We start from the raw sequence: 17,155 nt of genomic DNA, 5'->3' as shown, positions 1-17,155 counted from the left end.
TATGATTTACTCATTTGACTTTCTTAAATTGTGCCAAGGTTATCTTTATCCTATTGAACCACACTACCACCATAGCCACAAAACAAGGCAATTATAAAGGATAAGTCCACGAAAGTGAAAAACTTTGACTCCCTTATTAAAGGGCAAACATATAAAGTTTAGGCAAAACATCCCCTTATTTAAGGGGCGAGTTGGGTAAAGCTCGTAAAAAATAACCCTTTATTAAAAGGGCGGGCTGAGTGAAGCTCGAAATTATTATTTCCCTTATCAATAGGGTATGCTGAGTGAAACTTGAACATATTACAAACCCCTTACCAAAGGAGTAAGAACAACTACTTCCCTTATTAAAGGGGTCAAGAGATCATTAATAGTCAAACAGATCTAAATACGACTCTAGAAAGAAAAAATAGTTCCAACACTAGAAGTTAGATCATAAAGGTACAACCCTTGGTTATCATAAATCAAGGCTTGGTTATCCAAAACCAAGGCCTAGTCAACCAAGACTTGACCTAACGATAGAGACAACTAAGTGTTGACCAGCCGCCTGACCTCTTCGACTTTCGAACGATGATATTTTCATTGGATAAGAATGATAGTATTTCATTATCAAGGATAATGAAAGATGACATGGTTCAACAGGGTAAAAATAACCTTGACACAATTTAAGAAAGTCAAAGGAGTAAATCATATCCCCGACAAATCTGGCAACAAACGGATCTCCTCTAATCTCGCATAAGTAGATAATAAGGGGGACCTCAACTATCGACATCAGCGGAACCAATTTGATTCCAATTGACAGCCATAAATAGGGCACCAAGCCGTTAAAGAAGGAACGAGAAAAAACCCCTAAACAGAATATATATAATTATTATGTGATACGATTACAAGTACTAACTTGATCGTCGGAGGGTCCTCAGCTGGTACCCCACCAGTGCCATTCGAGGTGACGTCCTTTGGTTTTGCAGGTAAACGCTGTCATTCCGAGTCGTGAGGATTTTTCCATCAACAGTTGGCGCCGTCTGTGGGAAGGATTAGTTCTCTGAAGAAATAATAATTCTGACATGACTTGGCACGGACGACAAAACGAAAGTTTCCGATCATGGAAACCATCCCAAAGTCATCGGTTAACAACAGGTTTCTATATTCTTATATAAAGATGGGTCTCTACATCATGATTACCCGTCCATCATATTAGGGGCAAACGAGGGATTGCGTGATATCACCCAGTGTACGATGATAATAATCAAAATTTGGCACGTCGACCCAGGCAGTCTAATGTGGTGTTTTCTATCTAGCGATGCTTAGTCCCCTCACTACTGAGGTTAGGTCATCTAAGACCAAACTCTATCTCATATTTGGCAGAAGCCAACTACCAAGGCTTGATCATTGAAGACTAAGGCCTGGTCCTTCTGCGCCTACATAAATGAGTAGGTCTCCACCCATTAAGAAGATCACTACCAACAAGGGGGTCTCTACCTACTAGTAAAGCCTCTACCATTGAGGATGTCTCTAGCAACATAATCTCATTACTTTATCTGTTCGTGTAATCAGGGTGGACTTTTACACCTAAGAATGAATCGAGGCTTTCAGATCTAAGGAGGTCCAATCTCCCTCAAGATCCCATGTCCAATAAGGTCTGTATTTCCAAGGAGGTTCCTAAGTTAAGGGCGATCTTTGGACCCAACAAGGTACTAGCCACTAGACCATCATTTGTCAGTCATTGGGTACCACGCCCCCATCCACCAGGCATCAAGCCAGTCACTGGACACCAAGCCTCCACCTACTAGACAACAGTGGTCACCTCTCTTCCCTTACATGAATTGCTTATTGACTTCAGAATTTTGGATTGATAATCTATTGCAAGTTAATTTTCAGTAATTATTTCTAACACAATCTAATATTTTTAGAAAACTGTAAATTGTTGCAACACCAGGCACCTCGTCCACTATATAAACGTCTATAGAATGGGTCATCACCGAAGATCCCACCATCGGGGGCAGAATAGTGGATCACACGATATCAATCATTGATCTACATATGATGACAAGGTTTAGAAGATTGAAGTACCAACCTTGGTACATCGAGCTAGTAGGGTTTCTAGTCTCTCTCCTTTAGCAACCTCTCGGGGGCACTAGTCGTCCAAGACCAGTGCCCGATCCTCCGAAACCATAACCTGGTAAGTCTCTACACATTGGGAAGGACTTTAAGTCCAGTGAAGTTTCTACAATCAATGAGTTCACCGTGTCCAAGGTGGTCCCATGAGGTTTTTAACCATCAAGCATCAATGATGATCTTTTCTTCCAGGAACCAAGCTTAGTCACATGCACTTCAAATTTGATCGGTCACTACCACCATAGCCACAAAGTAAGGCAAGCATAAAGGATAAGTCCCTGAAAGTGAAAAACTTTGATTCCCTTATTAAAGGGCAAACATATAAAGTTTGGGCAAAACATCCCCTTATTAAAGGGGCGAGTTGGGTGAGGCTCGTAAAAAATAACCCTTTATTAAAAGGGCGGCTGAGTGAAGCTCGAAATTATTATTTCCCTTATCAATAGGGCATACTGAGTGAAGTTTGAACATATTACAAACCCCTTACCAAAGGAGTAAGAACAACTACTTCCCTTATTAAAGTGGTCAAGACATCAATGGTCAAACAGATCTAAATACGACTCTAGAAAGAGAAAATAGTTCCAACACCAGAAGTTAGATCATATGGGTACAACCCTTGGTTATCATAAATCAAGGCTTGGTTATCCGAAACCAAGGCCTAGTCAACCAAGACTTGACCTAATGATAGAGGCAACTAAGTGTTGACCAGCCGCCAGACCTCTTCGACTTTCGAACGATAATATTTTCATTGGATAAGAATGATAGTATTTCATTATCAAGAATAATGAAAGATGACGTGGTTCAACAGGATAAGGATAACCTTGGCACAATTTGAGAAAGTCAAAGGAGTAAATCATATCCCTGACAAATCTAGCAACAAATGGATCTCCTCTGATCTCCCACAAGCAGATGATAAGGGAGACCTCAACCATCAACATCAGCGAAACCAATTTGATTCCAATCGACAGCTAAAGATGCAAGAAATACACCCTTATCTATTTCTCTAGAATTCTTACACTTCAATAGAATCAAAAATCCCCCTTCTTGTCTACCCCTCATGGTCTATTTATAGACCAATACAAATATTCTCACTAACTGATTACATTGGGCCTCTATTCAAGGGTTTTCTTCCTTTTGGGCCTGACTTTCCAATGGGCTTGATCTTCCTCAGTGGATCCTCCAAGTTCGGCCTATTCCGTGGTGCTTTTGCATGGGCCATACTTCAATTGTTCGACCCGATCTCATGCCAGCGAGCTATAACTGGCCCATGCCACTTACTACGTCCTCAACTGCCCACATAATTACTCCCTATTAATTAGGGGGTAATTATTAGAGGCTGCTAATCATGACCTGACGGCTCGAGAAGATTACGTGGGAGAATGGACGGTTAGATTTGGGGGTCGGCGTTTGGAGATTAAAAAAAAACTCCTCACTTTCTTGACTCTTCGGCCCTCGGGCCCACCTTGTCTTTATAAGCCTTATAGATGTTCCATCGATTCTCTTTACCGTCTCCATCTCACTTTCTGTTGTTCGAATCTTCTCCGGCGATTTCTTGCAAAAGATCCTCCTTCCAGCGACCTCGCAGTACTCTTTGCCGTTCTCACTTTCTGAGGTTAGTTTCATTTGCATTTTTCTTTTGGAAGACCTCTCTCTCTTCCTTAAAATCTTCATTCATTCTCACCATGACTGTAGATCTAGATGTTCTTTGCATGAAACTTCACTTCCCTGACAATGTACAAATTAGAAATTACCCCAAAGAGGTGAATATTAGAACCGGTGCTGGCCTTCTTCCCGGCGAGGTTCTGTTTTCACACTTCATCTTAATCTCCTTAGGTTCCCCTTGCATCCCTTCTTTTGCTATATTTTCAACAAACTAAAACTCTCCCCTCTGCAAGTAAACCTAAATTTCCTTAGGATTTTGTCTGTTATGCTACTTCTGATCTGTGACAGAGGTCTAGATCTGGACCTCATAGATCTTCTCCTCTGTTACAAGGTTAGCAAGATCAGAACTGATGAACCATTTTACCACTTTGTCCCCATTGAGAGGAGGTCCATCTGCACAGATAAAATCAAATCTGAGAAGGGTTAGGGGAGCCTGGTTCCCTCCAGCTGTGGAGGATTTCCCTATCCCAAGCGCTTTTGGAGAGTGCTCTGTCTCTTCTTACAAGAAATACAAAACCCATAAGAGTGACTGTCCTTGCGAGATTTTCATTCCCCATTTTTGTACTTTCTTGTGCCGTTCCTTAGGCATTCCTTGTGATGATTTGAGCTACGGTGTGTGCAGGGATAGGGATAACTACCTGAAGCAGTACGTTCTGAACAATGTTCCCTCCTGCTCGGACCTCCTCACTTCAGACAACCTCCTCGTTCTCTCAGCCTTCCGCAAGACAATGAGTCAACTCCAGATCCCTTCATTCGGCAAGAAGAAAACTGCCCCCAGGCCTGTTATCACCCCTGCAGCAAATTCTTTACCAACTTCAGCATCTTCCTCTGCTACCCTTTCTGATACCACTCCTTCCACCGATCCGACCGTGACGGCTACTGACCCGGTTGCCAACACAGTGACCGCCAGTCCAAACGTGACCCCCTCTGTTAACAATCTTCCCGGCTCTACTACTGCTTCCGCACGGGAAAAGGCAAGAGGAAAAAAGCACCAGCCTGATAGTGCCCTCAGCGTCGATGATGTTCCTTCGTCACAGAGGGTCAAGCCCTCTAGGCCGAATGTGATATCTCTAGCAAAGCCCCCTCAAACTAGGCCCCCTACCCCTTCTGGGCATGCCTCCGCTTTAGGAACGGCACCATGGAACCCTCGCTTCATTCGAACAGACGGATTATCTGTAAAACCGAACGAGACTATGTTCAAGGATAGTCAGACCGCTATGGCATACTACAGGAGCATGTGGACTCCCAAGGACATTAAGGCAGCCAAGGGTCTGTCTCAGAGGGAAGTGTTCAGCCGATTTCCCTTATCTGCCATGGAGGTAACTTCTGCCTCTTAGTCAATAAGTCTTTATACAGTCTTTACACTTAGTTTCTTCTAACCATCTGCTCGGCTTAACCAGTTGTCCTATATATCTCTACAGACCCTGTACAGGATGATGGCTATGCAGAAGCAGGTTAAGCTTGTGAACGACAAGGCTCGTGCGCTCTCTGACAGCCTTAATGCAGCGAACAAGGAGAAGGATTCTTTGGTTGCTCAGAAAACCGGGTTGATGGTTCAACTTGGTAAGGTTGAAAAGGAGAGGGACTCGCTGAGGAAGGAGACCGACTCTCTTCAGGATGAGAGGAATGCATTGCAGCTCGAAAAGAGCGTCTGGCATACCGAGCGGGAATCCCTTAAGGCTGAAAAGGAAGAACTTCTACGCCTTCTGAGTGATGAGCAATCCGCTCGGATGGCCTTTGAGAAAAGGGCTTTGGACGAGCGCAATGCTTTACTCGACACCATTAGTAGGGTAAACGGTGGTATGCTAGCTCTGCATGCTCGGTTTTCTAGAGTTGGGGCCCTCAGATATGCTCAGGGGTTCCGAGAGGGTTATGCCGATCGTGTTTCAGATGAGGGTCAGACTGGTTCTACCCCTGATGATGTTGACAAAGAACTGGAGATTGACCCTCCGGGTACTTATGCCGATCTAGACTCCACCACTGCTAAGGGCATATTTGATGAGTGCCAAGAGATTGCCTCTTCCCGGATCACTCCTACTTCTTCTGCTGCTCTGACTTTGGACATTCTTCCTCTGTCCACCGTGACTCCATCTGTTACTACTGCTAAAGATAACCCTCAGCCGAATGATTCTTCCAATGTTATTGAGGGTAGGACTCAACAGAACGATTCTGTCATTCACCTCGACTCTCTTCCTCGTGAGGATGGTGATACCAACAATAATGAGGAGATCGTTCAGCACCATCAAGAGGCTGACGAGGCAAACGCTTCTTAGTTAGAACCTTTTTGATGTATTGACTTTCCTTCTTTTGTATTTCTGCCATCTGTATACCTCATCATTTTTGTAACTCTTTAAACATTATTATTAATGAGATGGCCGACTTCTGATCAAACTCTTTCTGTAAATACTTTGTTTCAACAATCTGATCTGGTTCTTCCCTATATGTCAGTGGTTTGCTTTCAGCTAATTTTTTGGCGTTCGGCTCATAGTGTCAGCTGCCACTTATTTTGCTGAGTGGTTGGCGCTTGGGTAGAACGCCACTTGCCACTTTCATTCTTTTACTTGTTTTGGCAAGTTTTTAGCGTTCGGCTAATAGCGCCAGCTGCCACTTACTTTGCTTAGGTGCTTGGCGCTCAGCTAGAATGCCACTTGCCACTTGCCCTTTTACTTCTTAGCAAATGTTTGGCGTTCGGTTCATAGTGCCAGCTGCCACTTACTTTGCTTAGGTGCCTGGTGCTCGGCTAGAATGCCACTTGCCACTTGGCCTTTTATTTCTTGGCAAGTATTTGGCATTCGGCTCATAGTGCCAGCTGCCACTTACTTTGCTTAGGTGCCTGGCGCTCGGCTAGAATGCCACTTGCCACTTGGCCTTTTATTTCTTGGCAAGTGTTTGGCGTTCGGCTCATAGTGCCAGCTGCCACTTATTTTGCTTAGATGCCTAGCGCTCGGCTAGAATGCCACTTGCCACTTGGCCTTTTATTTCTTGGCAAGTGTTTGGAGTTCGGCTCATAGTGCCAGCTGCCACTTACTTTGCTTAGGCGCCTGGCGCTCGGCTAGAATGCTACTTGCCACTTGGCTTTGCCATTTTTACTTTCTCAACCTCTTAAAAAGGAATATTATTTTTATAAATCTAAAAAACTTGTACATTCACCTGCATTCAATTGAAAATGAACAAAATTCAATATTGAAATTCAACTTTTATTGATAATACCTCTTCAGAGAAATAACATTCCAAGGCTTGTTAACCAGCCTTCCGGCCATGGTCTCTAAGGTATATGCCCCCTTTCCTATGGCTTCTGCAATTCTGTATGGACCTTCCCGTGGTGACATCATCTTTTTGACTTTCCCCACCTTCTTTTTCGAAACCAGATTACCCCGTCTAAAGTCTCTGTGCTTTACTTTTTTGTTATGGCTATTCGCAAACGTCTACTGGTAGGATGCAAGCCTTACCGCCGCTGCATCTCTTTTTTCCTCCAACAAATCGAGGTTAAACCTCAACATACTGTCATTATGCTCTCGGTTCCATGCCAAGCTTCGAACAGTCGGAACCAAGTACTCGACTGGTATAACTACCTCGGTACCATACGTCATGGTGAATGGGCTTTCTCCGGTTGGTCGCCTTGGAGTCGTTCTGTAAGCCCATAGGACGTTCGGTAGTTCATCTAACCGTTTTCCTTTCTTTTCTTCAAGCTTCTTCTTGATACAAGCAAAGATTGTTCTATTTGTGATTTCCGCCTGTCCATTGGCCTGGGGGTGACTTACTGCTGCCAGCTTTTGATTAATTCTATATTCCTCCAACAACCCTCTTACTTGCTTACTGTCAAGGTTGGTCCCATTATCCAAGACGATTGACCTCGGAACACCAAACCGGCAAATAATATTACTCCAAATGAATCGTCTCACATGAGTTTGAGTAACGCTCGGGTGGGGCTCTGCTTCCACCCACTTAGTAAATTAATCTGTAGCCAGCAACACATACTTGTTCTGAGCTCTTGCAGTTGGTAGAGGACCAACTATATCCATCCCCCACTATGCGAAAGGCTATGGTGTGGCCATTACGTGCAAGTCCTCAGGTGGTTGGTGAATCAGTGGTCCGAACCTTTGGCACTTATCACACCTTCTGGACAATTCCTCCGCATCTCCTGACATGCTCAGCCATAAGTACCCTTGCGTCATTGCTTTGAGCGCTAAAGATCTCCCCCCTGAGTGGTTTCCGCATACACCTTCATGAATAGCTCGTAGTATCTACCGAGCCTCTGTGGGGGTGACGCACTTTAAGTACGGTCCGGAAAAAGATCTTCTGTACAACTGGTTATGCACTACGGCGTACTTCGCAGCATTCGCTTTGATTTTCCTAGCCTCATCTCTTTGCTCAGGCAGAGTACCATCCCGGATGCAAGTTATAATCGGATCAACCCAGTTTGGCTCATATGGAATAACATTCACTTGCCAAGGATCTGAACCCGAAGGTTCTTCAAAAATGGATGGCTGGTTTAATATTCCTACTGGAATCACCCTTGCCAATGTTTCTCCCGAACCCGAGGCACTACATGCTAGCCTATCAGCATCCTCGTTATGCTCCCTCGGAATTTGAATGAATTCAATTTTTTCAAAATTTTTGGCCTCCCGCATAACAGCAGAATGATATGCTTCCATCGTTTCATCCTTGGTTTCATATTCGCCATTCACCTGCCGAACGATTAACTGGGAGTCACTAAAAACAGTCAAATTCCTGACCTTCAACTCCTTGGCAAGCTTAATTCCGGCCAGCAATGCTTCATACTCCGCCTCATTGTTCGTGCCTCCGAATTCAAGCCGAAGTGCTTGACTTAATGATGTACCTTCTGGCGTTTGTAGTTTGATCCCAATGCCTGCACCCATCTGATTTGAGGATCTATCGACGAAGAGTTTCCATAAGCAACCACGAAGGTCTTCCTCCATGTCCTCTGAATCACATTCTAGTAAAAAATCTGCCACCGCTTGCCCTTTGACTGCTGTTCTGGGTTCGTATGTGATATCAAATAAGCTTAACTCTATGGCCCACTTCGTCATTCTTCCGGAGAGATCTGGTTTGTGCAGGATTATTCTGATAGGGAAAGTGGTTAGAATGATGATAGGATGGGATTCAAAATAATGTCTGAGCTTTCTTTTCGCATGCACTAGCGAGAGTATCACCCGCTCTGCCTTTGAATAATGTCTTTCGGCCTCAGTCATTGTCTTGCTAACGTAGAACACTGGATATTGCTTCCCTTCTGCATAGCGGATCAAAACTCCACTTGTCGCGATACTGGATACTCCGAGATATAAAAATAATTTTTCGCCCGGTTCTGGGGCTGACAGGACCGGAAGGTTCTGTATATACCTTTTCATAGCAGTTAACGCTAGGCGCTGTTCATCCCCCCAAACTTGTCTGTCGTGGCTTCGTATTATGTCAAAAAATGGTTTGCAGCGATCTGACAATTTGGAAATGAACCTGCTCATTTCTTTGACTGTCGTTGGTTCGGCATTCTTAGTCAGAGCTTCTGCTTGGGCAGGGCTTGCCTTGATGCCTCTGAGATTAACCACGTGCCCCAGGAATTGGACAGAACTTACACCGAATGAGCACTTGGTTGGATTGAGCTTCATTCTATATTGCCTCAACACATCAAATACATCTCGTAGATGTTTCACATGGTCAACTTTCTTCTTACTTTTTACCACCATGTCATCAATGTAAGCTTCCACCGTCTTCCCTATTTGTCCTTTAAAAATTTTGCTAATAAGTCTTTGGTAAGTTGCTCCGGCGTTCTTCAGTCCGAATGGCATGACTTTGTAGCAATACGTCCCGCGTTCGGTAACGAAAGAAGTTTTTTCTTCATCAGCAGGGTCCATGGGGATCTGATTATAACCTGAATAAGCATCTAAAAAGGTCAAACGCTCATACCAGTAGTTGCATCCACCATTTGATCAATCTTTAGCAGCGGGAAGCTATCCTTCGGACAGGCTTTGTTTAAATTGGTGAAATCAATGCACACTCGCCATTTCCCATTTTTCTTCTGCACAACGACAACATTTGATAACCAGTCAGGGTAGTACACTTCTCTTACAAACCCCGCATCAAGCAACTTGTCAACCTCTTCAGAAATAATCCGGTTGTGCTCGGGAGTAAACCGTCGCTGCTTCTGCTTTACAGGTTTTGCATTGGGATTAACGTTCAAGGAGTGACAAGATACGGAAGGATCAATCCTTGGCATGTCTAGGTGACTCCACGCAAACACGTTTGCGTTTTGAGACAAGAAATTAATTAACTCCTGCTTCTCCTCCTCAGCGAGTCGTCCCCCCACTCTGGTTGTTCGTTCCGGTCGGAATTGATCGATCTGCACATCAAACAGGGGTTCTTCAGTCAAGTCCACTGGCTCCTCCTCCCCATTCTACTTGGAGGGAGGCTCCTGTAATTGCTATCTCGGACTTGCTGAACGAATAGGAGCTTTCCCTTTTCCGGCATGTTTCAGCGTTACTGAATAACATTCTTTTGCTGCAACCTGGTCCGCATGAATGTCAATCACTTTGGTCCCGTCTGGCCCCAGGTATCTCATCACCTGATGCAAAGTGGAAGGAACACCTTGAACTCTGTGGATCCACCCTCTGCCCATCAGAAGATTGTAAGAGGGATGAATTTCAACAACCACAAAGGTTTCCATCAGAACCCTCTCGGCAACATGTACCGCTACCTCCACCGTACCAATAGGCTCCACTCGTTTTTCATCAAACCTTAGTAAAGGATTTCCGGTGGATTTCAGCCGATCCCGTTTGATCTTGAGCCGATCAAATGTGTCCCTTGGCATAATGTTCGCACTATTTCCAGGATCAATCAGAATTCTGCGCACCAAGCATTGGGCCACTGTCAAACTTACGACCAACGGGTCCTCATGAGGGATCTGAACACGCAATAGATCTGCTCCGTCAAACTTTATCTGCATTGATGCGCTTTGTTGGTGCAGAGTGTTTACACTGCCTATCCTTCTCTTCATCTGTGCCTGGCGAAGGCGTGTTCGAAGCAGTTCATCTGACTCTTCAACAGGCTCTGGCCGACCGTGAATTGCATTGATTGTTCGAACTGGTTGCGTGTTGTGAGAATTTGACTTCTGATTCCTCTTCACGTGCTCCATTGGTCAGTTCTATTGCACCGCTGGGCCTTGAATATAACTTGCGAACTCCCCTCTGGCTATCAGCATCTCTACCTGTCTCCTTAGGTTCCTGCATTCGTTAGTCTGATGGCCAAAGTCAGAATGAAATGCACAGTGCTTAGACTGATCCCTCTGTTCGAAGGGTTGTCAGATTGGTAAAGGAGGTCGGAACTTATCTTTATTTTCTTAGTACAGTCTTGCTAAGGTAACTTTCAATGGAGTAACCAGCTCTTCCTCTCTGGCCCTCTTCTCAGATTTCCACGAGGAGCGCTGCGGCTGAACCTGCTTTTGCCTGATCTTTGCTTTGGTCTTTTCTTCCGTGGATATGACGGATGTCTTCCGAGCATTTACCGCCTCTTCTTCTTCCAAGCGTACAAATCCATCGGCTCTTTCATTAAGTTCATCTATAGTTTTCGGCATGTTCACCACCAGGCTTGTGTGGAATGGGGTGCCATGGGTCATGGCCAGTATAAATGCTTGAACTGCCGTTGAAGGGTGACATTCAATCACCATACTCTTGGTAAGGTTAAACCTGGTTAGGAAAGCATGGAGACGCTTATCAGCATGCTGCTTCATTGTAAATAGGCTCGAAATATCCTTCGCTGAACGCTTATTTCCGTAATATTGGCTTATGAACTGATCACAGAAGCTTCGGAAACTATCCACTGAGCCCCTCGGCAGGTTCTTGAACCAATTTAGAGCTGGTCCAGCTAGACTTGTAGGAAAGCACTTACACATTAAAGAGTCATTCTCAGTGTTCAGAGCCATTTTCAACTGGATGTGATACACATGATCGATCGGATCGTTCATTCCGTCGAACAGAATAAAAACAGGCATGGAAAATTTCCTCGGACTCGGAGCATTCAGAATCTCATCGGTGAACGGTGAATCAACCATTCGAGCTGCTGAACGGAGTGCTTCATTTTCCCTTTGGAACCCCGCGGTTGCTTTTTGGTCTACAGACCTCCTCTCTGAGCTGTGATAGTCGAACGTCGTCATAGAAGGCCGATAAGTCGGATCGAATGATCTGTCCTCAGCAAAGTCTCTGCGCCATAGAGGCATAGCTTTGTGACGATCCAACTCTATTGCTTCACCTCGGCTGAGCGTTTCTTGATGTGGATCAAAAGTCATTGCTTCGTTTCGCCTGATTTGCTCACACCGTGGATCCACGTGAGTCGATCCTTCATGATCATCAATACGACGAAGATTTAGCGGCAAACCGTCTCTCCGGATTTCCTCGCAGTGAGGATCTATCAGATTGTTTCCGACCTCCTCGCCGTGATGTGCCACATCAGTATGTGCACCTTCTTCTCCTACCGGGAGTGGTCACGGAATTACTAGAGCTTCTTGACGCTGCATTTCAGTCCTTAAATCCGCATTTTCTCTCCGGAGAGCTTCGATCATGCTCATCAACTCTTCAAGTTTCACCTACTGGACGTTCCCTACCGTATTGGAGTTCTTACCCCCTATCATGATTCCGGATCGAAGCAAAGGCATCAATTACGAACACCGAAACAGATTTGAGCGTCACCGATGCAAATTCCGTTAGATCTGGGCTCAACTTCACCGAATCGTGGTCACCGTTTGCTAGATTTGAATTTTTCTAGCTTTGAACTCACCGGATCTGACTGCAATTGAGCAAATCACAGTTGTGTCATCCTGAAGCAAATGCCTCAGAAGCCACAATAAACAAGAATTCTCTCTAAACAAACTACAATCTCACTGATCTGGATTCAACTTCCAGAAATCAAACTGTGTACTCACAAACTTGATTGAACTAACATGGTACTGATCAGGCTCGAATCGATCTTCTTCGTCGTTTCCCACAAACGGCGCCAATTGAAGATGCAAGAAATACACCCTTTTCTCTCTCTCTAGAATTCTTACACTTCAATAGAATAAAAAATCCCCCTTCTTGTCCACCCCTCATGGTCTATTTATAGACCAATACAAATATTCTCACTAACTGATTACATTGGGCCTCTATTCAAGGGTTTTCTTCCTTTTGGGCCTGACTTTCCAATGGGCTTGATCTTCCTCAGTGGATCCTCCAAGTTCGGCCCATTCCGTGGTGCTTTTGCATGGGCCATACTTTAATTGTTCGACCCGATCTCATGCCAGCGAGCTATAACCGGCCCATGCCACTTACTGCATCCTCAACAGCTATAAATAGGGCACAAAGCCGTTAAAGAAAGGACGAGAAAAAACCCCTAAACAGAATATATACAATTATTATGAGATACGATTACAAGTACTAACTTGATCGTCAGAGGGTCCTCGACTGGCACCCCACCTGTGCCATTCGAGGTGACGTCCTTTAGTTTTGCAGGTAAATGCCGTTGTTCCGAGTCGCGAGGATTTTCGCATCAAAAAGCCTTGACGGCATTGTAATCGGCAGCGAAAATCCACATTTTGTGATCCTAGTGAAGCCCCAAGTGGCGAAACCCAGTTCATCTCTGATGATGAACAACAGAACTGAACTGACCCAATTCCGACGAGCTCCTAGTGTCAATGAAACCAAACTCAGTTCCGGCGAGTCCCAAGTAGCAAATCCCAGTTCATATCGGCTTCTAGTCAGAGTAATTTGTGATGATGGCGTCAGGGCTCTATTTTGGGTCTTGGGTTCTCTGTGGTGGAAGCTATGTTATGACAAGAATGAAGGTGAAGGCTTGGTGGTAGTTGTGGGTGGTGTCAATTTGTTTTTTGAAAGGTGATTATTTAGTTTGATTTGGTGTCAATTTGGTGGTGGTTGTAGGGGGTGATGATAGAAGTGGCTATAGGTGGTGAAGCTGTGATGCGGCAGGCCGGCGGTGGCAGTATATGGTGGGGGTGATTGGTGGTGGTGATATATATATGTGTGTGTTTGTGTGTGTGTATGTGTGTGATTCGGTGGAAAAAACAGGGTGTCATAATGGTGGGAAAAAATAGGGTGTCATAGTGGTGGGGAAAAAAAAAAAAACCTAAATTGAAAGATGAAGAGAAGGTTTGAGGAAAGAGAAAAATAAGACAAATTTGGCAATTTTAGACACCAAAGATCTTTTCTGCCCTTCTCTGCAATTGCCCCTCTCTTTCTCTAAAACTCTCTTCTTGGCTGCGAAAAATTTAACAATCATGACAGAAAGGTAGAGAGAGAAAGAAGAAGGTTCATGACAGAGAGACGGGGCGGTGTGATTGTGATGGGGGTAGTTTGGTCACAAAAAAAGTTAATATGAGGTCAAAGAGTAGTATAGTCATTTAACACCTCAAAATTACTTTGGCTCCATCAAAAATTGACCTTTAGGGTGTAAGTGAAATGTTAAATTACTAATTCAAATATAAGTGAAATTTAAAATCAAAATCTTAATCTATGTGAAATATGACCTACCCACAGGGGGTCTAAGTGTAATTTACCTTTAATTTTATGATGTGTGTGAGATGTTCTATTGTTATTACTTGTATTTAATTAATTATTGGTTGTTTAATTGATTATTTGTTTTATTTTAGTTTAGTTTTAAATTAGTTGGGCTAAGTAAATGGACTATGAGTTTGTGTGTGTGGTGTAGTTATTAGGAAGGTTTTGTTGATACGTGAGTTTTGAGAGAAGAAGAAAAGAGATGGAGAAATAGAGAGAGAGAGAGAGAAAGAGAAGGAAGAAGAATGTGACTGGAGAAGGAAAATGAAGGTGACAATGGGTTGTCGGAGTTGGAAACGAAAACTGGAGCGATTGTAGAGAACTTTGAGTTTACTTTTCAATTCAAAAATCACAAGGCAAGTTTTAATCTATGCATCATTAGCTTGACTTTAGGGAATTTAAACAGAGGAATTAAATATGTTTCTATGCTATAGTCAGATTAAAATTAACCTATATATGTGTATATATGTGTATGTTGTTACAGAGTTCGAACTTACAAATTAATGTATGAAAACTTGGTTTTGATTCTTTAATCATGTATAATTGCTTCATATTAATAATGGGAATTAATTGAGACATAGATTCATGATTTAGGACTTATAACGATGGATTTTCAGACTTGAAACAAACCTGCTGAATTGGTTTTACAAACCAGTGCTCGAGCACTAAGGGATAATACTCAAGCACTATACTATGCTTAAGCACAGTATGAGTGATATGCTTCGAATGGCCCCGAATTGGTTTTATTAAATTCTAAGTATGTCCTAAAGCTTCGGGAACAGTGTTATAAGATTTAAATGCATAAATTGTGTTATAACTCTTACGTTTCATGATATGATCACTATAAATAATTAAATTAACTTTTAAGTTACAAATTAATTTTTTATAATGTTTAATTTGTGTAATTAAATGGACTAGTTGGATTTATGATTTTAAAAATAGTTGTTGATGTACTTATAATTGACAAGCATGATTTATGGCTGTGATTATATGTTATACCATTGCTAAATATAGTCTGATGGATTTAATGTATGTTTGAGATGGGATCATTAAGATACCTAATAAGGTAGGCTCTTTGATATTTTAATGATTAAATGAGCTGGCTAATAAGTCAAGACATTCTACATTGTGCTATTGTTAGATATGGCTTTATTGATGATGTTATTAAGTATATATATGTGTGAGCCATAATACGAGCTTGATGTCTCAACATAAGTGGTTAAGACTGAGGCATATATTGTCGAAGATGAGTAGCTGGATATAAGAGATGTGTGGGCCCTGGTAGTACAGGGACTTTTGACCATCTGGTGTGTGATTTTTCTTAAGATACCCTCTATCTGGTTGAGACTGCCCTATATCTCAGTGAACGTCTTAGTGTGTATATTTATGTATCGACTATATAGTTATTGTATAAGTTTGGCTAGGGATGTATCGTTTATCGGTTCTCTGATTAAGTTATAGTAGAAAGGACTTGCTCGTGGGGCTAACCCATTATTTATTTTTCAAGTCCATGCTAGTTCCAGACTTAGAGGTTGTTCGTGCTGATCAGAGAGCATCCATATTCACTCGTTCGGAATATCGATGTAGGACATTATCTCAGTTTTCATTTATTGTTTAAACTCGGTTTATCTAGACTTCATTATTATTTTCATTTTTAGATTTTTATTTAGGGGTCCATGTAATTTGGATTCCTGAGTTGTACTTTGGAGGTTTACAATAATTATGGGGAATTATTTATTATTGAATTTATTTAGAGTATTGACAATAGAGGATAACTAATTATTATTTAGTTTTCATTCAATATTAGTATTTATTTTATTATTTATCTATTTGCATTACGTGCTTGTTTTAAATATTAATTGTTTGATATCCTCCGGTCTTCGGTTGCGCACTTGATCAACCCATGCCTAAAAACTGGGAGTATCACATCCCTAGAGACGACGAGCCAAGATTGAACAATATGAAACTTGGAACGACTCATTTACAGCCCAAGAAAAATCTTGAGACGGGGTGGATCGACCAGTAATTTCATATTGGGCGTAAGGCTGTAAACGAGCCGAGCCAAGCCAAGCTTTGGGGAGTTTAGGGTTAACTCGTCATAGCCAAAAGGATGCTTGAGATCGACTGAAGCTTGATCGAGCCTTGACCACCTTTGATAGAGATTAGCTTGGCAGTACTCGGACGAGCTTTAGCTTGGCTTGATTGCTCAATTATTCATATAAAAAAATTCTACATATATTAATCTATATATATATATATATATATATATATATATATATATCCATTGATCTTAGCTCGCATATCAATCTTCCCTCAGTATTTGTTTTCCAAAGGTTCACAATTAAAAACCCCTCCCTATTGTAGCCGTTCCATTATTGTCATCGTGGGTCGCTTGAGGGGTGGGGGTGGTTATGGAAAGAAGACTAAATAATGGAGTAATGCTTAAACTTTGGACGAGATAACGGTGTATGGGAAGAAGCCTAAAGTTTCAGTGGGTCATCCTTAGGCCGGTTTGTGTAATGATCAATTTTTGTTTAGTGCTGAGGGTGCTGTTCCGCATGGAGCCCAGCATGGGGATTTTGGTTTTTAGACTCTTCTCCATCGCAATCTTTTGCGACGCAGTTGGCGCTTTTGGTTGGGAATGCTCAGATTCAAGTTACTGAATCCCACTAATCTTTTGTTTTTCTATCTTAGTGGTGGGTTTTGTGGGCTTCGTGTTCTATTGGGTTGTTTTGCTTTGGTTTGTTTGTGTTTTGGTGTTTCTTTGTAGATGTCGCAGAGCTTGTTTTTGCCAAAAAAAAAAAGAAAAAGAAAAAGGAATAGACTTG

The 17,155-nt window shown here is 42.7% G+C and overlaps 1 protein-coding gene across 1 annotated transcript; it reads right to left on the bottom strand.

Moving 5' to 3' along the window:
• Window positions 1-9,651: 9,651 nt before the first annotated feature.
• Window positions 9,652-10,918, bottom strand: LOC132272894 (uncharacterized). The gene is made up of 3 exons (XM_059773965.1): window positions 10,223-10,918; window positions 9,789-10,126; window positions 9,652-9,658 (listed from the first exon to the last, which is right to left on the bottom strand). Exons 1-3 carry the CDS (start codon window positions 10,916-10,918, stop codon window positions 9,652-9,654), a joined length of 1,041 nt encoding a protein of 346 aa, XP_059629948.1.
• Window positions 10,919-17,155: the final 6,237 nt, after the last annotated feature.

Source organism: Cornus florida, unplaced genomic scaffold (genome assembly GCF_030987335.1).
Source record: "Cornus florida cultivar Cherokee Brave unplaced genomic scaffold, ASM3098733v1 CherokeeBrave_3.0.0_Hap2_Chr09, whole genome shotgun sequence".
NCBI lineage: Eukaryota > Viridiplantae > Streptophyta > Magnoliopsida > Cornales > Cornaceae > Cornus > Cornus florida.
The sequence above is the reverse complement of the archived record's forward strand: the minus strand, read 5'-3'. Positions and strand labels throughout refer to the sequence as shown.